Raw genomic sequence first — 26,765 nt, forward strand, 5'->3', positions numbered from 1 at the left:
TTCATAATTAATTAAACTGTGCTACTTGTGATAGTGCCAGTTTTGGAGATCATGGAATTTCACAAAATTACCTACCAGTGATTTCGTCAAAGCATGTGGTATGAAATTTGCCCATGTAGAACTCTAGACCAATGATGGCGAACATGAGGATGGCTACGAAGAGCAGCAGACCGATCTGCAGCAGAGGGATCATGGCTTTCATGATAGATTTGAGAACAACCTGCAAGCCTAGAGGTAAGAGAACAAGCATATTGACATTGTCAGAGGTTTTAGCGTTTGTTTTTGCAGCATAAAATTGGATTACAAAACTTGACAGCTTGTAATATGGCACAAAGTACATTGTGTAAACTGTGCACCATCATATTTCAAATATACTGAATCAGCATATAAGAGCAATTCTTATGAACTCTATATTCAAGTCTTCTCAGCTCATGCAATAGTTTTGTATGAGGAATATAACCAAATTTAATCTTCCCCTACACCAAGCCCTCAAATCACATTTTTAAACACATCAAATTGGACACGTGACAAGCAAGAATAAATGAATAAAATAATTTGTCTTTAGCAGGGTTTCTGCAGGTTTTATGAAGGTAAATTTAAGACTTTTTAAATACCGTTTAAGGCCGAGTAAAGAAAATTTAAGGAATTAATTGAAGGGAACACAATATGTCAATATGTTCTCTAAATGTAAATGTCTAGGGATAAACACAACGAGTTGGATTAACAACACTTTGCAGTTTAAAAATACCCCGTTCAACAGATATTGATTAGTTTTTAATTAATAAAAAATAAATAATAATAAATAAAAAAAGCTTGACTTGTTCTGCTTCCAACCACTAAAATATGGAATATCTTTTACTGTATCTTGTGATCACACTGCACAAAAATTTTATTTTTCCTCTGTGTTTCTGTCTTGTTTAAACTTAATTCAAAGGAAAGTTTTGATAACAAACTGATGCTATCTTTTGCTATTTGTTCTTGTCCTAACCATAAACTCACTTAATTTTGTATATTTTTTCAAGACTTCATTTTACATTTGCATTACAAGTAAATGTATTTCCATTTAAAGATTTTAAGATATTTGTATTGGAAAACGGGACAAAAAGTTTTTTTTTTTTTTTTTTTTGCAATGCCATCACAATGAATTTAAGACCTCCTCTGATTTAAGACCTTTTTAAGGCCATAATTTGTGTAATTAAGACTTTTTAAGATCCACAGAAAGCCTACTTCAGTGACTTAAAACCTAGTGTGATGCATCCAATGAAGGCCTTTTTGGTAACACTTTACAACAAGGTTTCGTTAGTTAATATTACTTAATGTATTACCTAACATTAACTAACGTGCATTTCATTATTAGTTCATGTTAACTAATGTAGTTAACAAATGTTAACTAATGAACCTTATTGTAAAGTTTTACCACATATTTTTTGTTCTTTTTGGAACTTAGCAGTACAAATCACATCCACTTTCATTATATGGAAATATATTATAATGAATTGCAACAAATATGTTACTCACTTGGAATCCCAGACACGAGTTTGAGAGGTCTCAATACTCGAACAGCTCGCAGCGTCCTCAAGTCAAAGTCTGAGCCCACTGTTGACAGGATTCTGGAGAAAAATACAGAAAGAATCAGTCGAGGTTGATCTTTGTACTAATAGAGGATTCGCTTTTAGTGACAGTTTTTTTTTTAATTGAGAAAAACATGTATAAAGGGAAACAAAAGTGTATAACCAGAGCTCATGTAAATCTCTTTACATCGAGACAAAGTCAATGCCCATTCTGAACACTGCAAAAGTGAAAATCATAAATGACCGTATTAAGTCAGATATCTACGCTACAGTGTGTGAATCATGGACTCAAATACGATAAGCAGTGGGCATTAATGGTTTGAGAGAGGATGGCACACACTGCCCGTCCCCCCGCAGAGTGAATGTCAGAGGTCCATGCGTAGAGAATAGAGATAAACGTGGGTACCGCTGCTTTGTTTTCATATGACCTTTATTTGTGCAGGAAAGTCACTGGAAACTGATTCTCTTTAGTGATAACATGCAGAGAAGAACAAAGACGTGAATCCAACTGAATCAATACAGCACGGATAGTGAAACAAATGACAGAAATTTTAATCAACATTCAAACCCACAGACGTAACAACAAAATATTAGTTTGAACACCACGTGAAGCCTGTTTTTGAAGGCAGCTGACAACCTAAACCTGCTTCTTTACATGACATATTGGAAAATAAGTGTGAACTGTTAAAGAAAGCTGCTGCCATCATCTTTGTATTCAGTAGAACAAACTAAAAGCAAATAAGGTCATAGAAAAAAAGCAAAGTACATAGATGCAGAGAGGCAGCAATCAGGGAGGTTGAAGTTATGCAGTTAATATTAATGTAAATTACTGGGGATGGACCGACAGCCAAATGAGAAAGAAAGAGGAAGAGAGAGAGAATGAACAGAGCAAAAGGGGAGGAGGCAAAGAAAGAGAGCCAAAGGGGGTTGGAGGAGGAAGAGGGAACAGAGAGATGGGAGGAGCTGGATGAGAGTGAGAGGAAGATGCTGACTGGCTGATTTATTCCCATCTCTCCTCGTCTATTTATAGAGCTGCAGTCTGAGAGCCACCACTGTCAGCTGTACCTGACTTATTATACAACACTTTCTCTCTCGTTCTCTAACACACTAACGTACTTATTTCTCTATGAGGGTGGGGACTTTCCGTTGACTTCTACTGTTTTATAATAAGCTAACGATATATTTGATGCGTAACCCTCAACCTAACCCTCATGGAAACCTTTATATTTTCATTAAGACTTTAATATTTATTAAGTTTATTAATTATTCCTTATGGAGACTGTTGGCAGGTAATTTCAGGTTTTACTATCAAGGGACATTTGGTCCACACAATGTGGGCAAATTCTGACTTACAGCTCATACACATTACACATTCATGTTTACATTTACATTTATGCGTTTGGCAGATGCTGTTATCCAAAGCGACTTACATTGCATTCAAGGTACATTCAAGGTACACATTTTACATTTTGCCAGTTCTTGCTTTCGCTGGGAATCAAACCCATGACCTTGGCATGTGAGATGGTGGTCCAGTGGGTTAAACCATGGAACTGATATGCAGAAGGTTGCTGGTTCAATCCCATCGGTCACCACCAGTGTGTCCTTGAGCAAGGCACTTTACTCCATGTTGCTCCAGGGGGATTGTCCCTGTAATAAGGGTACTGTAAGTCGCTTTGGATAAAAGCGTCTGCCAAAAATGCATAAATGAAATAAAAAACATTGGCGTTGCTAGCGCCACGCTCTATTGTTTGAGCTACAGGAAAGCCAGTTACACATTTACACATTAACAAATAAAAAAAATTACCTAATGCTTGAGTGAACATTTTAAATTACACTAAAAAACAGAAAGAAAGTCAAACAAATAAAATAGATTATTTGTCTTGTTGTTTAAACATGTTAGAGCATTGGTATAGCAGTTAGTGCACATGTTTTGAAACAAAACAAAATTACATATTAAATTAAATTAATCTAAACAATGAAATAAAATTAAATTAAATAAAAACTGTTGCTACTGTTCAACTGGCCCTCACTGGAGAACACCGCCTAGTTCAAGGCCCCCAGATAATTTAAGCATGAGACCCCTGTTGTAAAGGTATACATAAAGTGTTTCTGATGGAGGTTCAGGAAGGTGAACTGTGGGTGTGTGAGCTCCAATGGAGCCCCCAAAGAATCTGACAGATTGGGCTTATGGGATACAGAGGAGGACTCACAGGTGTTTACACTGCACTGACACGGGGCAGCCCACCGGGAGGCATCTGCCAATCCATCTCATCACAATCCCAGACACACACTGCGAGTGTGGGAGAATGTGTATACAGCTAGGAGTTAGAGAAAAAGGATGGGAAAATGGCTTGTTGCTTTTTGCAGCAGTGGACGTAAATATAGGTCAGTGCTACTAGTCATAACACTACCGTTTAGTTACCAACAACACTGTATGAATTAATACTGCAGTAGCAGTGAAGTCTAAAACACATTCACGTTTTTTTGTTTGTTTTTTTGTTTAGAGAGCCAATGAGGATGACAACTCTCACCGCACAGACTTCCTCACAATACACCATATCCCCATAGCAACCGGCAATTCCTCATTCAGACAGTTTCTACGGTTACTGGGCCCTTCTCATTCATAACTGTTTCCATGGGAACAAGAGCCAATTCTCATTGATAGAATCTTAGCATCACTGTGCTAACAAGGCAAAAGGAGGGGTTTGATGGATCTAAAAACATATAGCATCTAGATACTCTGCAATCTGTCCAATACACAGTAAGATATTGTTTTTACAAAATTAAATAGCCATAGCATACAATACATACATATGCAGGAAAACAATCATGTTTAGTCACTATGAAATATTACCTAAAACATTCTATAGGATTTTATGTGACCATAAAGGAACCCACACATACATTTATAAACAAAAACAGATTTACTCGATGATTCTCAATTAATTATCATATGTTCAAATCTCTAGCCTTAAAGGATCAATTCAGTGCTCTTATTTCTCTGTACATATTTTTAAGGAAAGCAAGTCAAAGTTGTTTCCTTGTGCATAAACACGTTTTGCTCAAAATGCTTATGCTACGTCTGATGACATTGCACACCAGTTACGCTCGTCAGACGTAGCATAAGCATCCTGAACTGCGAGAGGCGCGGGCGCTACACCTTTTCTGTTTGTTGAATATGGAAGGCAATCGGCCAGAAACTAGATAATTTACTTTAAAAAGTTTTAAATATGGATATTTTTCTTCCACAAACGCATTGATTTGCTTCAGAAGGCCTTTATTAACCCCTGAGAGCCGTGTGGATCAGTTTAATGACGGATAGATGCACTTTTATGGACTTCACAAATGATACAACAATTCACTGGCATTATAAAGCTTGGATTAGCCAGGACTTTTTTAAAGGGGCCATGAACTGGCTTTTAAATTTTTTTTATACTGTTGTCTGAGGTCAACTTATGACATTCGCGTGGATTTTATATTCAAAACCATCATAATGAATAAGTAATAGCCTATTTTTTTTACCCTGGTTTTGAGCCTCTCTCATGGAACGCTTGATTTTTATGGGCGTGACACATTGAAGACTTGGAAGTAAACGCCCACTGCTATGATTGGATTGGAAGTTTTGCATATTATAATGAGCGATCGTCTCCACCGTGAGTACGCATGAGGAATTGTTTTGAAAGCATGTGGGAAAACAGAAACCGGAATGATTCGTCCCACAGGGCTCGCAAAATGTCTTTTTCAAACAAACACAATGATTTATCTCTCATCCACTGGCAATTAATTGGAATGTTATCTTTTATTACTTGGCCCGCCCGATCGGTGGATATAACCGCGAACCGTACACACACAAACACACACACACGCACAAGCCTCACTGCAGAGTCAGCATGATCAAAACTTCCGCGATTGTATTTTTCCTTCAAATCAAATCAAGAGAGTGAACAACGCACATCAAGAAAGGAATGTTATTTCACTATTTAAGACAGCCCGTTGGCAGGCCGTTTTAGTAGCCCATCTGGAAAACACATAGCACTGGGAAGTTGGGCTTTGCGAGCCCTGGCCCATAGGCTATGTGTCTCATCACAAATCTTAGCACAAAGAACCAACAACACCTCAAATAAAGGATTCTCCAGCCTGACAGCGTGCTAAGGTATGTTCAGTTAGATACGTACACATAATCAATAGATATCGAACGATCTGTAACAATGCAATACTATCACAAATAAAATTTAAAAAATGTACTCACATAAGTGTGTTGCTTCATTCATTCATGTAATCTCATCCTGTCTGCAAATCCAGTCTATTGTTAACAAACGAATCCGTGGTGAAATGAAGGAACAAACGTGCAATGTCTTTCCCACGTGAGCTGGATCTTCATTAAAAAATAAAGTTCATCCATGCATTGCTAATATTGGAATCAGAATAAAGCTTATGCGGCATGTTTATTGCTTGGAAGTTCGATCCTGTTTAGCTCCACGTAGGCCTATGTTATTTATCTATAACATGTCAGGCACGAGATGGTGGGCGGGGCTACAGAATCAGGCGTTGTTCTTCTTCTGTTGAGGCAGTGCTTCACCACACTCTGACATCAGAGCTTGGCACATACGGAGATATCTTGTTTGGTGGGCCTGGTGTCAATAAAAGCTTTTCTTTGACTAACAAGGACGTTTTCAGATCTGAAACTTACAGAATATTCTTATATTACCATGACCTTATATCAAAAGCTCAAGGGAAAGTTGATTTCTCAATACATGACCCCTTTAATATTAGGGATGCAGCGGTTGACTTCTAGCGGCTTCTAGTGGGCGACCGGCAACCGGCCGGTTTTCTTTGTATTTTTATGCCGATTTTTCCGGAAGTGCGCCCACGTGCACATACGCCTATATTGCAATCATTCGCGAACATGTCACTTGTGTGTTACAAACAGAAACTGGAGAACTGAGGAAAGAGACGGGGAATGAAGAGACGCTTTCCTGCGCGAGTTGAAGTTGCACGAGCTTACCTCTCCGCGCCCTGCACAAGCGTAGATAGTGAGTGTTTGTTCAGCTCAGCTTCTCACGTGTTGGATCGGATGAGAACGAAACAGACTAACTTGTGACAAAGCCGAAATACTTATTTTTGTAAAGAAGAACATGCATGCACTTTTGAAATAAAATACGATCAGTTCTGTATAGGATGATCATTTTTATTTTACCTTAAAATTACATTGACTTAATTTGATTTAAAAAGCACCTGCTGTAGCATCTTAGTTTTTGTTGTTGTACTGAACATTATTTGATTTAAAATTTTGGAACAATTATATACTTTGGTTTTATTATTTAATTTCACTGGTAAAGACTTTTTTTCTTTACACTGAATTTAAAAACAAATGCTGATTTAAAGTAACATCTTTGTTTGGATTGCGGAATATGCAGTGGTTGCCTTTAATTTCACATTAATTTCACAAGTTCAACCCAATTAAATTTCCCGTTGATTTCAGATTGCGGACTTGTTTTCATTAGCCAAAAGCCAATTTGGCCTGTTAAATACCAAATAAACATCATCGGAATTCGAAATTGGCCAGTGTGCTTGAAAAAAATCGGTATCGGAATCGGCCATGTAAAATCATGACCGGTGGATTACTATTTAATATAACTCCGATTTTATTCGTCTGAAAGAAGAATGTCATATACACTTAGGATGTGAGTAAATCATGGGCTAATTTTCATTTTTGGGTGAACTAACCCTGGAACATAAGCTGCTCCAGAGCAGGTTATGTTCAGAGAGTGAATTGGCTACTTACATACCCTGAAAATCACCTCCGTTTTTGGAACCGAAAGTTGAGGTTATCCACTTACTTACCCTTAAACATACCTGGGTATGTTTATGTCCATAACCTGCTTTCGGGAATACCTCCCTGTTTAATATCCAAAGAGTGTTTTTGTTTCTAGTTCCTTTTCTGAATAAACATTTGACTGCTGTACTTAGATCCTCTCCACTTTATTTTTCAACTGTAGTGTGACACTTTTATGCCAGTGGCAGTTAGAATATTAAATGAAGGGTATATAAGCAAATCATTTTGAGAATAACTTTTACTCTGTGTATTATGTAACTTGTGTTTTTTTTTTGAGAAGCCAAAGGAGAATTTCCACATTGGTGGACAATAAAGGTCCACACAAGGTAAGACACGCACACATTTACATTTATGCATTAAGAAGGCGTTTTTATCCAAAGCAACTTACACAGTTGACTAAGTAGGGTGAACTTGACACTAATTCTCATTCTCTGGGTAATACAAGTACAATCAATGGGCCTAAAAGGAGGCATATAATTAATTTATGAGCATAATAAATAACAAAGTTTGTTTTGATTAAACGTTAATTTAATGTTAAACACCTAAACTTGAGATTCAATTGAAGAGAAATATTTTGTTTTGTTTCATTACTTTTGGATGCAACCCCAATCAGGTTTGACAAATATTTCACAAGAAAATGATTTATATTCTTGGAACAGCTACACATTGGTGTACAGGAAGGTCTTATTGCAATGTTTTTTCTATTTCAATCATTTAACCATGACCACTGTGCGTGCATAAATCATGTTTTTTTGTGGACTCTCTGCCTCATGTTGCGGCAGTTTTACATCAGATTTCGTTGTGTTGTTCAGTGTATTTCTATCAGAAAATAAAGAGAAAAGGGGAAAAGGAGAAAGGAGAAAATTAACGTGTGTTATATCAAAGGACCAGAGCTGAGGTGTTGAGAGGGGACATATCATTTCATCTTCAAAGTGCTCCTCAACTGAAAGACACATCCGCCATTTACCTTCCACAGCAAAGAGAGAACAGCTGTGAGCAGAGAGAGAATATCAGCATGTGAGTGTGTGGGGAAAGAGAAAGTTCTTGTGTCTCAAGGTTTTGCTGGATGATTGATCATCTGCAGTAGTGAAAAACAGGTTACTGCAGCAGCTCCTGCATAGACTGCTCTCATTGGCTTGCTCTACTTCTCCTCTCTCTCAGTCTCGCTCTCACACACACACACACACACACACACACACAAGCCACTGCTCGTTTCCAACCTACTGCTTCTCCAGTTGCATCTTTCCCTTTCTCTTCTCTTCGCTAAACCCTATGAAACATGGAAAGACAAACCCAAGAGTAGCTGCAATTCATTCCACCAGCCACAGTTTCTCTTTCTCTTCCTCACTTCTCTTTTCTCCTTCACCCTTCATCATGTATTTGTTTTTCCACCTTATTGTATTTTGAGTCATAAATATACACATACATCTGTTAAACAGGACAATTGCTCAGCCTACTTCAAACGTTCACTGTGCACACGATGAAGACTCAGAATAGAGTGAGTAGAGAGAAAATGGCTGCAGTAGGCAAACAGGGCTATAGCTCTCCTCCCTACTGCAGCCAACACACCCTCTGACCCATTTACACACACACACAGTCTCTGAAAGATCAAACAGGAGAATCTCATTATGTACGTACACAAATACATACACACACAGAGAAGACAACAAACACATATGTGTGTACCCTTACAAAAATACACAATGGTAACCATAGTATAGTGTAAATACAGACGTTTTTTTCTTGAATATTATATTCGGTCTGCCAACTTCTCATTGTTATAGCATCAAATCTGCAAATAATAATTAATAATAATGGTAACACTTTACAATAAGGTTCATTAGTTAACATTAGTTAACTACATGAACTAATAACGAACTAATGCATTTATTTATCTTTGTTAATGTTAATTTCAACATTTACTAATGCATTATTAAAATCTTGTTAACATTAGTTAATGCACTGTAAACTAACATGAACAAACCATGAACAGCTGTATTTTTTATTAACTTACGTTAACAAAGATTAACTAATGCTGAACAGAGGTGTTGTTCATAGTTCATGTTAACTAATGCATTAACTAATGTTAACTAATACAACCTTATTGTAAAGTGTTACCATAATAATAATAATAGTAAACAGGCATTTTATCACAACTATATATCGGATATACAGTTCAAACTATAAGATTTTAGTTGACAATGTACTAAAAAGACTTGTGTCCTCAGGTTGCACATCTATCCTGTTATCATCAAATTGTCCCTTTTAAAATAATTATGACATTTGCTGTGTATATTTTCACTTCATATTTTATTTTGTTAGGTTTTGCATAATTGTACAAGCTTAATATGCCTAAACTGCTACCATGTCATTGTACAGTAAAATTTGGGTCATTCAAAAGTAGAAATTTGCAAAAATATCAGCTTTAAATTCTCTACAAAACACCTTGTATTTTCACCTTGAGCACAAGTCTTATTAGGTCAATTTTAACTTGTTTTCTCATAATTATGCCCTTTTTAATGTTATATTAACATTACTTATATAACAAATTTACCTTGAGTAGGCACAAAGCTATTCATCACATTATTTGTCTAACAAAACATTTAAAATCTTGCAAGTTTACTGGAAAAGGCACCAGGTTCTTAGAATGACAACTGCATGAAAACCCACTAAACCCACACCTACATCCACTTCTACCCCTCTTCAGTACAACTGAGAATCAGTTCACTGCTGATGTGACGGAGCACGCCACATGATAAATGTTTTTGCCTCACATACACCTCCTGCACATTTTTCACAACACCCACCATGCGTTAAACTACCAATAACAACGCATGAGATCCAGCAGTTATGTGTTAGCAATCATGCTAACTGAGCTACAATGGATGATCAATCAAGCTTGTGGATTGTAGGTCAAGTGGCAATATCTGCCTGAGCCAACCTTTTAGCACCTCTCCTTTCAGTTCTAGTTCTCTAAATTACAAACTAAATTGGATATGTGAGCGAATTTGATGTACACAGAGAGGCTATAACATGCATGCTGGAGAAGAGGGACATTCAGAAGTAATGTACTGCATGATAGGCAGTGCAGACATTATAACAGTATAGACTGGAGAAACTGGAGAAATGAAAACTCAGCTTTGCCATAACATTTCAAAATATATTAAACATAGAAAAGAGTGATATATGTTTTTACTGTATTTTTCATCAAATAAATTCAGCCCTTGTGAGCATATAACTTCTTTCGAAAACATTAAAGAACCATAACCGCCCTAAACTTTTAAATGGTTATCATTATCATCAGATGCAGATCAGGAAACTCATAAGATCCACATTCAACAGGGCACCCAGCTAACAGGGAACATTTTGGCCAAGTTCTCTCAAAGTTATCAACAAACATTCTTCCAGTGACGTTAATAGAATGTTATTTGGTCTTAAATAATGTTCTCAAAACATTAGCACATACACTCTAAAAAAAAAAAGGTTCTATATGGCACCAAAAATGGTTCTTGGCTCGTAATCATAGGGGAACCTTTTTAAGTGCTATATAGCACCAATTTTGGTGCTTCAGTGGTACTTCAGCGGTTCTTCAGAGGTTCTTTACTGGTTATTTGACTAAGGTGCTATATAGCACCGCTAACTCTATGATTACGACGAAGAATTCTAGAATCTGAGCCTCAGTATTGGCATTCACTGTTCTGATTATCTTAAAAAGTGCAACATAAACTTAAACGTAAAAGCTTGTTCATGCCAAAACTCTTCACATAAACATTTTAACACAAACCAGGGCTGCATTTCTCGATAACGTTGTCTCTTAGCATGCTATGAAGACTCTAAAGGTATAACTTAACTAAAGGTATACCATTTCTAGGCGTGTTCCCCGAACTATACCTTAGGAGGTTGCTTAAGGTATACCTTCTTAAATGCGACTTTAGCAGGTGCTGTCCATGGCGGCGGTGCCGAATTTGTTTATCAATGGCTCAATAATCGATTATTCACTCTATGCAGGGGCTGTTTAACTGCATTATGTGCGAAAGCGGTGTTCTTTATAATAGAAGCACTTCAGAAATAGTTGAAATTGCATTTATCAGGACTCGTGAGATCGTATAACTATAATCCAAATTGCAAACTAAATCCAACCGTTGATATTTTAAATCATTTTGAAATGATTGTGCGAACCTGCAACCCCTCATGCCCAAACGTATCAACCCACTACACTGGCAGTATGTCATTTATATTATAATAATATATATATTTTGCCATAGTCTTCATTTACTCCACAAGCAGAGTTGATTGCCCGCATCACATTATTGGTGTAAATCACAAATTTCTGTTATAAAATATATGTATGCTTTTAATGTGTTGTAGCCTGGAATATTTACTTTGCTTACTCATTGTATCTCTCTGTGTTGGATATTTGATTAAAAAAAAATCCTGTAGAAGAAAACGTTGTGGTGCTAAGATACTACCATGAAGGGGACCCTTGGGTTTGCTACAACTCCAGCGCCCTGTGTGTTCTTAATCCAGGCCTGGATGCGAAAAGAGCTTATTAAAATAAAACAAACAGATGTTTGGTGCATTATATTGTTCATGTTTTTAAATAAGTATATTGCAAGCTCAACATGCCATTTGAAGGCAAATGCAAATCTAAGTGTTAAGCTCTTGCTTCCTCTGCAAAAATCTTTCTTCCTTCTGTATGTTTCTCTTTTTTTTTCTGTCAAGCTCTCTCTCTCTGGTGACATTTGTAGTGTGTCCTCACCGCTTGTATCCACAGTGCTGCTCTGATCTTGGCTCACCATGAGCTCATTAGGTCAGGAGAACACAACATCACTCGCAGTGTGGTTACACCTCACATACACTCACGTCTACACGAACACATGCAGAATTCATGTAAAAATAAACCAAATTGGCAAAGCATTCACCCCATAAACCTTTTAAAAAACAGAATATAACAACAGGCAATATTTCAAAGAGCTTATTTGTACGTTTAAAATACCAACATAGGCATTTAAAAGAGATTGTTGGGACAATTCACTAAAGAGTTGCTCCACTTTTGCACCTGTGTCTTATTCACTAGCCACCCCTAATCCATCTGTGCTAAAATAGCACTGCATTAGGTGTATTTAAATGAAGTCATTGTAATTCTTCACACCTTTTTCTATGCAAATTAGGCTCATTATAGATGTGCGGCATGTGCCTAAAGGCCCCGATATACTTCAAGTGAAATCGAAGAACGAACTGATGTGACGAAATTTCAAACTAAATCAGGCCAAAACTTTTAGTTTGGAGTTCGTTTTGAGAGTTCGAAACAGCTTGCTTCGTGGTAAACACATTTGTACAACCATTGGTCCGTGGTGATTACATAATAGGTATGTGTGCACTGAGGCTCCACCTTCTTTCACGTGGAACTCTTTCAGTTCATTTCTCCTGTTCAGCCCGTTGAGGTCAGACGTCCGCGCGTAAAAACACAAACACCCTGGAGAGCTGCTTTATAGTAGAAAATGAAGTTCTGTTTTTCATGTTTAATACGGTAAAGCTGCTTGATTTTAATCAATCTATTGTATAAAGTGCTATATAAATAAACGTGGCGTGACTTTACCACAGTGCCGAATTGCAGAGCTTGTGCAAACAAATATTTCCACGTTGCTATGATCAGACGCTTTTCTTATGCTTTATTAAAATGCTTGCTGTTTTCTCAATGTTGTTGTGTGTTTATTTTGTTATTGAGAGGAAAGCGTGCAGCTTATATTTACATATTCATCTAACTGTCACTCTCAGCAGTGTGGCGGCATCGGATGTTTGCCAACAGTATAACGTTGGTCATGTATTTCGAACTTACCCCTAAACGAAGAACGAAAAAGAACTTTGGCGTGAGTATAATCGGGGCCTTAAAGGGTTAGTTCACCCAAATGAAAATTCTGTCATTAAGAGATTGCTAATGTGTCGTCATCATGACGTATTCCCAGTGGTAAACGCAAAGCGTTTTGGGAATCCGCGGCACAACGGGCGCCGGTCGCCAGACTTCTTTGCGTGGAGGGAAGAAAGCAGTGTTCAAGATGCCGTCTACCTGCTGTGTTATAAACTGCAATAGTCGTTCTCACGATAGAAGTGGCATAAAGCTTAAGAACGGGATATACAAATATAAGTAAACACTTTGCAGTTTGAATGATGTCCTGTATGAACAAAATGACGGAGTATATTTTTAGTGTCCACTGTTCGATTGAGCCCGCTCCCCCCTCTCAGGCCGGCTACACACTGCTAGCGTGGCGTTTTCTGTGTCTGCACACCAGAAGCGTGTCTGACGCGGCGATGCTGCTGCTAGGTGACGAAGTGGAAGGCCTATACTTCATGTTAAACGCTTCCAACACGCGTGCGTGTCGCGTGAAAGATAGGCGTCTGTTCTATTTCCAGCATGCACGCGTTTTCCGCATCTCACGCAGGCAGTGTGCACGCTCTAACCTGTTAACGTGGGAGCCGAAATAAAAACGGACACGCCACCCTTGCAGTGTGTAGCCGCCCTCACTCACACACACACACACACACACACACACACACACACACACACACACACACACACACACACACACACACACACACACACACACACACACACACACACACACACGTTTGTTTTTGTGAAATGTGAGGACATTCCATAGGCGTAATGGTTTTTATACCGTACAAACCGTATTTTCTATCCCCTTACACTGCCCCTGTCCCTAAACCTAGCCCTCACAGGAGACTGTGCAGTTCACTTTCTGTGAAAAAAAAACTTGTTCTGTGTGATTTATAAGCATTTTGAAAAGTGAGGACATGGGGAACGTCCTCATATTTCACCCTCTTTTTGTAATACCTGTGTCATACCCATGTCATTATACACATTTGTGTCCTGATATTTCACAAAAACATGCCCACACACACACACACACACACACACACACACACACACACACACACACACACACAGACAGGTTTGTTCAATTCGGACTGCATGCAGATAGATGAGAGAGCGAGGAGTGTGGTGCTTAAAACATTAGCATAACTTTGAACGGACGACAGTTTTCTGCCCCACTTTTACAATCTCCAGGTCCTAGACCCATCCATCTGTAAAAAAGACTGCAGCGACTTGAATTCTGAAAACTTTGCGTGTGTGTGTGTACGCACTAACAACACTTAATATCATGTATTTGTATATATATGGGTGCTGGAAGTTGGGCAACAGTTTGACGTCCCTTGACCAGTCGCTCAGCTCGTAAGGATCCAGTCATTTGATTCCCTTTTTCTCATCAGATCTCGTCTTTGCATTAGCATTTAGTTTTAGGCAATATGGTCCGACAATGTTTTCTTTAGCCCGATGCATTTTGTAGGATTATATTCTGTTTTTCTCTCTAATGTTTAATTATTTTCATGCCAGAACACTAGCCTGCTATGCCAGGCCATGTAAACGGGCCAAACGTACCCATAATTCTTTGCATTCTGATGACGTTGCCGCCCATTTGGTCACATGTCTTAGCGATCTCTATTACTCACCCTCATGTCGTTCCAAACCGTAAGACCTTTGTTCATCTTCGGAACACAAATGAAGATCTTTTTGATGAAATCTGAGAGCTCTCTGACCCCTCCATAGACAGTAATTTAATCAACACTTTCAAGGTCCAGAAAGGCCGAAAAAACATTGTTAAAATAGTCTACTACAGTGTGACTACGGTGGTTCAATCTTAATTTTATGAAGCGACGAGAATACTTTTTGTAAGCAAAAAACAAAACGCCGGGTTACAATTGGCTGACGCTGCTCACGTGAGCACCACATTGTATGTCGTTCCTCTGTAGAACTAGGAAGAGCTGCACTGTTTACACTATGTCAAAAATATTTTAATTGTGTTCCAAAGATGAACGAAGGTCTTACGGGTTTGGGACGACATGAGGGTGAGGAATTAATGACAGAAATTTCATTTTTGGGTGAACTAACCCTATAAGTAAATTCTATCTGGCTGGTTCAATTATTCCTATTACTGCTCATAGAAAGCATGTGGCAGGGAAAGCAAAAGCACTTCATGGTAAAACAGTAACAATACCAAATGGACCCTTTTCACAGTTTGTGATGATGCATTTATCAACATCGAAAATGTAGTAAAGTTTTTCACATATTCATCTTTTTTTTTATTATAATGCTATACTTTGTGTTATATTACCTTGGCATTAAATTACAAAACACAAACCTTGGAAATGTGGAAAGGATCCATACCAATTTTTCTGCAGTTTCGCTACCAACTCAATGCTTTCAAATACTGTCATGAGTATTTGCACAGATGATCTCTGAATATCAATACAGAACTTGAGCATTTTTAAATCTCCCTAGTATTGGATTTGCATAATTCCTAGTGAATCGGGTGCTAAAATTACACAGGCGGGGAGTGACATAAACAACTGTATCGGTGAGTGCAATTTATTCTTAGTGAATGCTTCAAGCATGCAGATGTGTTTGTTCTGACTTACCCAGTAAGCACCACTACAAAGTCCATGACATTCCAGCCATTACGTAGGTAGGAGCCCTTGTGGAATGCAAAGCCCAGAGCCAAGATCTTAATTCCTGACTCGAAACAGAAAATGCCGATGAAGTAGGGTTCTGTGTCCTCCTGTGAGAGAGAAGACAGAGGGACAGACAGAGAGAAGCAAGAGTGTGTAATAGGAATGAACCACTGAATTTCTTCAAAAAGTCAATTAGTTCCTGTGTTTTCTGTTGAGTTATGTAGCTTCTGGCATTACAGTTTGAAACAAAGAAACACTGATCATCACAACTGGAACTCACCAAGCGCTCTGACATGGGTGTCTTGTCCCCATCTGGAAGGTGCTGTTCCAGGGCTAGGACGATGCAGTTAGCAATGATGGTAGCCAGGATCATGTACTCAAATGGAGTGAGAATCAAAGGTCAAGGAAAACTCTTAAAACAGCATTAATGCTGAAACAATTAAATAACTGTTAAATAACTAAAAGAATCTGTGGGATTATAAAAATTGCTTTTTAGTTTATGAATGAAGCTGATGAAGTTATACAATAATTGCACATTATATACATATTACATATAAGACAAAATATATAAAATATAAATAATTATAATATATTTAAATATGTAACATCACATGAAATAACATAATATTTAAAATGAACATAACCTAATAATAATAATGATAATATAAAAGGAAGCAACTAAATATAACTATAATATATACTAATTGAAAAAAAAAATTATATTGTGGAATAGGCTATACTGTACATTTATATTTTGCAGCTTCTTGAGAGCAGCACTAAATAAAAAAGTTTCTTATTTTTAAGATATAATCCCTTTATTTTTTGAAAATGCTTAACATCTTACAGACTCTTCAAGAGGTATGTAAACTTATGAGCAAAAGACTGAACATCAGTGAAGAATCAGTACATCTGATACGGAGAGGACAGACATTCAAACAGTCGCACTAACTGGATTACTAAGCAAAATCACATTAAACCCCTTACGCTAAATACAGGTCAAGTCAAAAGCAGCAGTGGTTTTGCAAAGGTCAACTGAAAATCAAGTCCCAACTCGCTGAGAAAATGCTTCACAGAGCAAACGTAGCATCATGCTCACCCTGCATGGTCCAAACAAACATCTCACACCATCTCCCTGTACGGCTGGTTGAGCCAGTGGCAAATGAGCTGGTATTCATGCTGAAGTAACACGCCGTGGATGAGTATGAGTCAGGCAGATTCTGTATGCTTTAAATGACCTCATCACTCGCCGCTCATATTTACTGCAGGCCAATTTGTGTATGCGTGCATGTGTGTTGAGAGTCAGCATGAGCTTAGAAGGTTAGAGCCTTCTGTTCGATTCAAAGTGACAAGCCTCTTTGGCTCACTAAACACAAGAACTTAAGGGTGGGTAGGATACGACTATCAGGACTGTCACACACACACACACACACACACACACACACACACACACACACACACACACACACACACACACACACACACACACACACACACACACACACACACACACACACACACACACACACACACACACACACACACACACACACACACACACACACACACACACACACACACACACACACACACACACACACACACACACACACACACACACACACACACACACACACACACACACACACACACACACACACACAATGTCTGTTCAAAAACCTATGAGATGCCAATGCAGGCAGTCAGCAAATTATTTCTTCTGTATTGTGATGTACATCTGTGTGAAACGGATTATCGAAAATAAATAAAATATAGGCTTTCTATCCATTGGTTTTTTGATTGGATGGAATCTAATTGCGAGCTTGCAGTCGTTTGTGCTAAACATATGCATGGGGATGAATCGTTTACAATAAGATCAATACCATGCATTTAATTATGCTGCTTCCTATAATACTCATTTTGGAATAATTCTAAGGCAGAATAGCATGTTTCCAATGGCATAATCCCAGAATGCTTTGCTATGAGCTCAGTGCAAAATGTCAATAATTATAATTCAATACCAAAACCTACCTAATTTAAAAACTATTTTTATTCGTGAGTAATGCTTATTAGGCTATCATGGCAAATTCCATAAAGGTGCCCTACTTTGTATCAAAAGTAGGCTGACTGTTAGCAAAGCAACAAGCTAAAAGTTACTTTCTGTTTCAAGTCAAGGATCCAGCGCATTGTAGATGTAACCCCTCCTGTTCGAAACGCCCACTCTAAGCATGACCCGAACCCTGGTCCGACGGCATGAGAATCGGACGCTCTAACAGAGATGCTAAAGGCTGCAACCTCTAGCGTCAGTCGCTAGAGCGTCTCTTGAGATCAGAGTGAGGTTTACTTGCACAGCGACTCCTAGCTGTTCTCCGTTAAATAGACAGTGGCTAAGGCCCTGTCCACACGAACATGGGTTTTTTCAAAACCGCAGCTTCTTCTTTGCAGTTTGGCCGTTCGTCCACACGCAAACGCAGTATCCAGACACTGAAACCAAACTTTTTTTGAAAACTCCTGCCAGGGTGAACATTTTTAGAAACTCTGGTTGCAGTGTTGTCGTATGGACAGTGAAACTGCAGATTTTGGCTTGTTGCGTCAGAACCGGAACTGGCAATAAAAAAATTTCCAGGATTTTTTTTAAACGCGGGAGGGAAAAACGTTTATAAAAATACCTGTGTACATGTGGAATAGGCCTAAATGCTGCAAATAATCGTAACGCAGAGAACGCTGCGGCGGAAAATCTGAAAAACCTGAGTAGACAAAGTACAATATGATTTTCAGTGAAAAACCTACCCTTACAATAGCTGTTCTGTTAATAACCCTCTGTCAATCTGACTGTCCCAAACTGTAGTTTTCACGAAAGCCCTGAAGCTGTCAAAAGTCAAAACACGTCATCTGGCAGACTTTTGCTGACAAATAAACTTGAATTTCTCTGGTCCAGGTAACAGAGAATGAGTACACATTGTTAATTTACATATACTACCGTAACAATACAAAGCTGGACAAAAATTGTGGAATTGAAATAACAATAATAATTTGTTACATTTATATAGCGCTTTTCTAGGCACTCAAAGCGTTTTACATAGAAGGGGAAAATCTCCTCAACCACCACCAATGTGCAGCATCCACCTGGATGATGCGACGGCAGCCATATTGCGCCAGAACGCCCACCACACACCAGCTGATTGGTGGAGAGGAGACAGAGTGTCATATATATGCACGGGGAATTTGGCCAGGATGCCGGGGTTACACCCCTACTCTTTATCGAAGGACATCCTGGGATTTTTAATGACCAGAGAGAGTCAGGTCCTCGGTTTAACGTCTCATCCAAAGGACGGAATGGAAATGGATTTGGAATAACATGAAGGGGAAGTTCAAAGCAGGGAATTCATTACGGGAATTACACCTATGAATTTTCAAACTTCAAGACAACATTCAAAGTTTGTCTTGACAAACTTGGCTCTTCTAGTTAAAAACTACAGTTAGCTTACATGAATTTCTTAGAATTTTAGTTCATTTTAATTGTACATTTAAATGAATTCTACATCCTATACAACCTCAATTCAAATTCAGGAATTTAAAAGTCATTCTCAATTCAGCTTTGAATGACACAACCCTAATTACAGCCCACATCACAGCAGCCTGGTGACCACCAGAGACAAAAATCACCATCAGAGTGAACAGGTTGTAGTGTGTAAAACAGCATGAGGCGTTACTGAGAAAAAAGGGGAGGGAATGATTCATTTTAGTGTGGCATAAGCTGAAATATCCGTTGAAGCAGCGAGAGAAGGAGAGATCTGGCAGGCTTTCAAAGGCTCTGTACAGTAAAGACTCCTGTAATACCCGGCAGTTCGTCCAGCATTACAACACATTAACAAAACTCTGTGCCTTTTAATTAGCCTTCATGGCCTTTGCTCAGAGTGTGTGTGAATGTTCTTCCACATGCATGCATAATGATATCAGTGTTGTTGTGTGTGATCATTCTAGTGTCTAATTTAAATACTACTGTTTGTGTGCGGCAGTGTGTGTGTTCATGCGCCCGTCGGGATGGTATGATGAAAGGGAAAGTGGCACACTCTTCCTCTCTAGTAGGGAGGATGAATGAACATCCTGTTCCTGCTCTAGAGGCCAGTGTTTGTGATATGGCCGCAGAGTGTGATGTGGCCGCAGCGTGTGTTTTGGTGCTTTGAAGACCCTTTGCGCTCACTCTCTTGCATTGTGAAAAAGGCGCCCATTTAAAGACAGGATGAATATGAGACAATGCTATGATGTGCTCCGCCAGAAAACTTAAATTATGAACCCACCTTCCTCCCTCTGTACAACACTATATTTAGCAATGCCATTGAGATAAAATAAAGTGGGAGAGAAAGGAAGGGAGAAATTGTCCTTTCTCTGCCTGTGTGAGTGTGTTTAAAGTGGCTTCAGTGTCGCTGGCCTTGTGAACGCTATCTGGACGCCCTGAGAGGTCATTCCTGCTAGGAATGAGGTTACACAGATGGTACAGGAGGTCATGACTAAAAATCATATAATGGAGGGGTCCTCGCATGGTAGGTCATTCTGCTGCCTTTTAAGATACCTCATTTCACCAAATTCTAAGACGTCAGGGCATGTATCTTTTGTGGAAAATGCAATTCCAGAATTTTGGAAGAAAATGTATTTTATTCAGCAAGGGTGCATTAAACTGTATTATTGTATGCAACAAAGATAACAGTAAATACATTCAATGTTACAAACGATTTCTATGTCAAATAAATGCTGATCTTTTAAACTTTCTATTTATCAAAGAATTCTGAAAACAAATCCGTTTTCAAATGATCAAATTAGAATGATTTCTGAAGGATCATATGACACTGAAGACAGGAGTAATGATGCTGAAAATGTATGTGTGTGCGTGTGTGTCAAGTGCCCTTCAAAAGTCTTGCACTCATTTTTTCCCTCTGAATCTGTTGTTCTCACACTCTCCCAGAACCCTATGCATCACGTCAATCTCTCTCGTTCACCATCCCTTCATCTAATGCCTTGTCCCCTCAGTCGGCTGCTCTACCTCTCCCACTGAACCTGTGCATTCATCATCTCTCTCCATCAGACAATCTTCATTCAGCCGAGTGCAGTCTGCACCGTCAGCACGGCCGCCTGACACACAGCACCACAGAGAGATGGATGGAGAGAGATGGAGAGACAAGTTGAGACAAGAAGACTGAGTGAAGGAAAAGAATATAATCTGCAAAAGACAGACAGATGCAGATGAAGGTGGAGGACAGACACAGAGAGGCATTAAAGAAGAGAGATATGAGCCATTTTAAAAGTGTTGCAAGAGTGAAGTTGCAAAAGAGGCTTCTCTCTGGTGACGTATGCCAGAATTCTCCAATCATTTAATCTTCGTAAACCTCACCAATTTCTTATGATCGACCTTAAGCTCACATTCAGAACTGCCTCCATCCAATCAAACCGATGGACAGAACCACGTTTTTAAAAGTGATATAATTATGCTGAAGTATGAAACATCTAATTATGCTAAAGAAAACAATGACCGCGATTACTATAGTACTATTACTATACTATTACTTTAATCTAACTAACTGTGGAACAATGTTTTAATCTGCATACTAGCTGATGTAAACAAGTTAGATTATATGTCATATGGTCATATGGCAACTGTCAAGTCTATCAACCAGACAGGTGTTATATACAGGAGCAAGTAAGGATGTACACACATTCTCTCACAAAGCGAATCCATAGTTTTCACGTGTCGTCACAAGCTTATAGGAATGTCCACCTGGAGGGCAAAACAAGGCTCTCCTCCATTGCCCGCTAGTCATTTTTACCAGGTTTGTAGTCAGTATTAATGCGGTAAGACAGTGATATTAAAATACCAAATTCAATATACATCTTTTTGATGTTGCATACTTTGTACAGGAAAGCAGACGAACACAGAATATTAGTGCAACACGAGGTTTCTCGTTAGGTGTTTTCCTCATCGAAACCCATTATAAAGAAAACGCGTTGCGTTCATATTCTTGCCTCATCTACTCGCCTGTATATAGTATGCATCATCAAAAAGGTGTAAACTGAATTTGATCTTTTAATATCACTGTTTTAGTACATTACAGCACATTAAGGGTGGGTTGCACTAAGGATTTTTTAGCCTGTTTTCAGTTCAACTCCGTCTGCTGCTTGATCAGCTCTATAACGGTGTTACTGCGTAATTTATCTGTGTTTAAAATGAAGTGGTGCAATGACTCGATTTAAAATAAAACCCATATCAACAAATCCTTTAAACTTTGCTTAATTTAATCCTTATTGGTGCAACTCACCCTATAGTGTTTTTCACGTTAAGCGTTTTAAAAACGTCCCGCTGTTTTCAGTGATTGAAATACTGCAGTAGATGCTGTATATGGATCATAAGTGCCCAAAACGTGCATCTTGTTCACATATTTTTGTTTTAAGATGGAAATTTGACAGGCTTGTGCTGCCGTTCTATGGAGTTCTATGGCGGTTTTGCCCTCCAAGGCTCTGCGACAGTCACGTGACTGAAAACTATGGATTGAGATGAAATATTGTGAAACAGGATAAAAATACTTATCAAGAATAGTCATTGAGGTCTCATTATTGATTAGAACACATCACCAAGCCATAAGTCACTGCCCCTATTTTTTTATCAAAATTTTACCTTTTAGCAGTAAAAGAGTAGTAAAAAAGACAATAAATTACCTTTTATTTAACCCAAGATTCCACAAATCACAAGGACACACAACCCAGGATCACATGATTGTAAAAAGCAAAACTTCTTCTATGAAGTGAAATTTTCCATTGACTTCGCTTACAGACCTGCAGAAAGGCAGTGAATGAATTTATGTAATTTCTTACAGTTTCTTTGGAACGGCAATATGAAGGCTAATTTAAAATCGAATAATTTAATTTCTTCTGTATGCTGACCAGTGTTGGGTAAGTTACTCTATAAAAGTAATGTATTACTAGTTACGAATTACATCTTAAATACTGTTATTAGATTACTGTACAAATTACTCTCTCCAAAAACTATTTAATACTTATTACTAATTACTTTCTAAATCCTATATCAACATTCAAGGATAGAAATGAAACAGCCCTTTTAATTCATTCAAATAAATAATATAAAACTGCATACATTATTCTTATTAACTGACCAAAGTATAGTGAGAAGGATACATAAAAACATGCATTTTAAAGTTAGACTTAAAATGTTGATGTTAATTCAACTATTGCTCTATATATATAATTGTTCTACAGTCTATACAAAGTATTTAGCTCATCAGAACTAAATACTGAAGTAACTGTAATTATATCTGAAGTACAGTTGTGGTCAAAATTATTGGCACCCCTGGTAAATATGATCAAATGTGGCAGTAAAAATACATCTGCATTGTTTATCCTTTTGATCCTTCATTCAAAAAATTCACAAAAATCTAACCTTTCCTTGACTTAAAAGACTGGAAAGTCGGGGGGAAAGCACATTATGAAATAAATGTTTTTCTCCAAAACATGTTGGCCACAATTATTGGCACCCCTAGATTTTTTTATGAGTAAAATATCTCTGAAGTATATTCCCATTAGTATTTTACATTTTACCAGGGTGACTAGGAACATGAAATTGTCTAGCTATGATGTCTTGTTTCACAGGAGAATGTGAGGAAACACAAAGGCCAAATTCACTTAATCATCCATCACAATGAGTAAAACCAAAGAAAACAGTTCTGATGTGCAGCAAAAGATTATTGAGCTTCACAAAATAGAAAGTGGCTGTAGGAAAATAGCTAAAGCATTGAAAATTCCCATTTCCACAATCAGGGCAACAATTAAGAAGTTCCAATAAACTGAGATGTTAATAAGTAAATGTAAATTATGTAATCTTATGTAAATAAGATGTTATCAATCTGCCTGGAAGAGGATGTGTGTCTATATTGTCTTAATGCACGGCGAGGAGAGTTTGAGTGACTAAAGACTATCCAAGGGTCACACATGAAAAATTGCAGAGATTAGTTGAGTCTTGGGGGATAGACTAAAAAAAGGGGGGGGGGGGGGAATCACCACATGTTGTTTGGGAGGGATTCAAGAAAAATCATTCTTGCTCATTCAGAAACAAACTCCAGCATATTCAGTTGTCAGACACGACTGTAAATACAAAAGGGACCTGGTTCTGTGGTCAAATTAAACTATAAAAAGAGCCTTTCAACAGCAAACCCACCAGATGGGTTTGGTGCAAACAGGGATAAGTACCCCATGTTCACGGTTAAAAAAAAATAATTGCTGGATCGTTAATGTTGTGGGCCTATTTTTTTTTGCTGGAGGTCCTGGACATCTTGTTCAGATATATTGGTATCATGGATTCTAGCAAATACCAACAGATAAAAAAAATCTGCTAGAAAATATTATAATGGACCGTGGTTGGATCTTCCATCAGGAAAACGATCCAAAACAAACATCAACACGCAAATGTGTCACTGAGCACAAAAGGAAGCTTCTGCCATGACCATCCCAGTTCCCTGACATGAATCCTATAGAAAATGAGTGGGGCGAACTGAAGAGAAGAAGCACCAACATGGAGCTGGGAATCTGAAGGATCTAGAGAGATTCTGTTTGGAGGAATGGTCTTTGATATCTTGTCAGGTGTTCTCCAAACTCATCGGGCATTATCATAGACTGTAAGAAAATATGGACGTAGTGTCCGTGACGTCACCCATAGGATTCTGATGAGCCGTTCTGACGCGCAAAGTATGGACAAGATGGCCGTCGCCATCTTGGCAGCACGTCATCGCGCGTCACTCCCGGATAACAGAAAATGGGCAAAAAGGCGGGACGTGGGCGGAGCTTAAGTGACGCGATGACTAACAGACAGCAGATAAATGGCTATCCACCTGTCACTCGAAGTGGCCACGCCCTTAATGCCCTTCACCCCCCTCACAGTTGTCATGAAGGGCAAAATTAGCCGTATAGACCAAAACCTCAATTTGTACCAGGTTGTAAACATGCTTTATTCTGCTGTAAAGTTGGCCATTTTAACATGGGGCTCAATGAGATTCTGCTCCCTTCTGGAGCCAGTCCCTAGCGGCCAGTCGATGAATTGCAGTTTAAGTCACTTCCGTATTGGCTTCAAGAGAAACTGCGAGAGGTTGCCGCTTGGGCATTATAGAACAAGACTCAGAGCTGTTATCTTGGCAAAAGGAGGTTGCAAAAGTATTTAATAAAAGGGTGCCAAACCGGCAATAATTATGACCAAGATTTATTTCATAATGTGACAATAACAACTTTCAATTGTTTTACATCAATGAAAGGTTATTTTTTTGTGAATTTTAAGGATAAACAATGCAGATTTATTTTTACAGCCATATTTGATCATATTTACCAGGGGTGCCAATAATTTTGACCACAACTGTAACTAATTAATTAGAGTAATCTGTTACTTTACTTTTTCAAGGGAAAAGTAATTAAATTTACAGTAACTAATTATTTAGAAACTAGCTACACCCAACACTGATGCTGATGTACATCCAAGTGTAAGGGATTATCGAAAAAGCTAAAATACAGGCCATTCTATACTTGGTGCTATGCATTGGTTGTTGTTTGGATTTTGAGATCCGGGCATTACACTTAAAAACAAAGGCAGGTAAACGTGAGCTTGAAAGGGTGGGGTTTAAGCACACTAAATGATTGGAGAAGTCTGGCATAAGACTACAGAGAAAAGACACCAGAAGACTCATGTTATGACATATTGATTAAATTATAAAATTATGAGATCAAATATATATATTTATATATTTTTTTAAATGCACAGATGAATCATTTACAATAAGATCTATAACATGCATTTCAAATAATAGGGTGAAATTTCATTTTGTGGCAACTTAACGGAATAGTTCATCCAAAAATGAAAATTTTGTCATCAATTACTCATCCTCAAGTTGTTCCAAATCCATATGCATTTCTTTGTTCTGCTGAACACAAAAGAAGATATTTTGAAGAATGTCAGTAACCAAACAGTTGATGGACCCCTTTCCATAAATTTTTTTTCCCTACTATGGAAGTCAAAGGGGCCTAACTATTTAGTTCCCCATATTCTTCAAAATATCTTCTTTTGTGTTCAGCAGAAGAAAAAAAAAAAAACAGAACAAAAGCAGAACAACTTTTTAAAAAAAATGTATAATGTTTCCTGAGGTGTACTTATATTGTTAGTATGATTTTTACATCATAAAATGTCATAATTTACAAATAAAAGGCATTTTCTTTATTCTGATATTAGCGAGAAAGATTGCTGAGAAAGTTATATTGTACGGAGTTGTTGAGAACGCTGTGAGCGTGAGTTTATTTTGTTTGTATCTGAGAGTTCTGAATAAACAGTCCCAGTCACGCCAACCCTGTCGTCTTCCTCCTTATTCTACGAACTTAGTAAAAGTATTCGAGAGGGGTTGCACATGTTACAAAGTTTTTACCATTACAGCTGTCGAGATGAACGAATCGTGAAATTGTTGATCTTTATTTTTAGATCTTTTTACCATCACATGAAAGGCTGCATTGATGAGCATTGAGCACACATGCAGTCTGTTGATCGCGTGAATGCAGTGATCTCGTCATTGCAACACGTTTTCAATCACAAAATGCTTTCACCACAACTAACAGCAAACACAATATCGATATGAATACAGTAAGAGCTTTGTTGTGCAGCTTAACAGCGTCATTCATTATAACGAGAGTTTGGGCAAGTGTGCAGATACACTCGCGACGTGTGATTGACAGCTCCAAACATTATGAAGAGAGTGTCTAGTCTAATCACACTTTAACAGATTTGTTTCATGCTACTA

The 26,765-nt window shown here is 38.1% G+C and overlaps 1 protein-coding gene across 1 annotated transcript in view; it reads right to left on the reverse strand.

The window, feature by feature from the left end:
- The window catches only part of cacna1aa (calcium channel, voltage-dependent, P/Q type, alpha 1A subunit, a), a gene marked incomplete at its 5' end in the record, with an annotated part of 111,143 nt that overhangs the window by 66,900 nt on the left and 17,478 nt on the right, over positions 1-26,765 (reverse strand). The window contains 4 exons of the mRNA XM_079825022.1: positions 76-228; positions 1,519-1,610; positions 15,904-16,043; positions 16,217-16,322. Of these exons, the coding sequence (XP_079681148.1) occupies positions 76-228; positions 1,519-1,610; positions 15,904-16,043; positions 16,217-16,322 (491 nt within the window). The remainder of the gene's footprint in view (positions 1-75; positions 229-1,518; positions 1,611-15,903; positions 16,044-16,216; positions 16,323-26,765) is intronic.

Source organism: Gobio gobio, assembly GCF_949357685.1.
Source record: "Gobio gobio genome assembly, chromosome: 1".
NCBI classification, from domain to species: Eukaryota; Metazoa; Chordata; class Actinopteri; order Cypriniformes; family Gobionidae; genus Gobio; species Gobio gobio.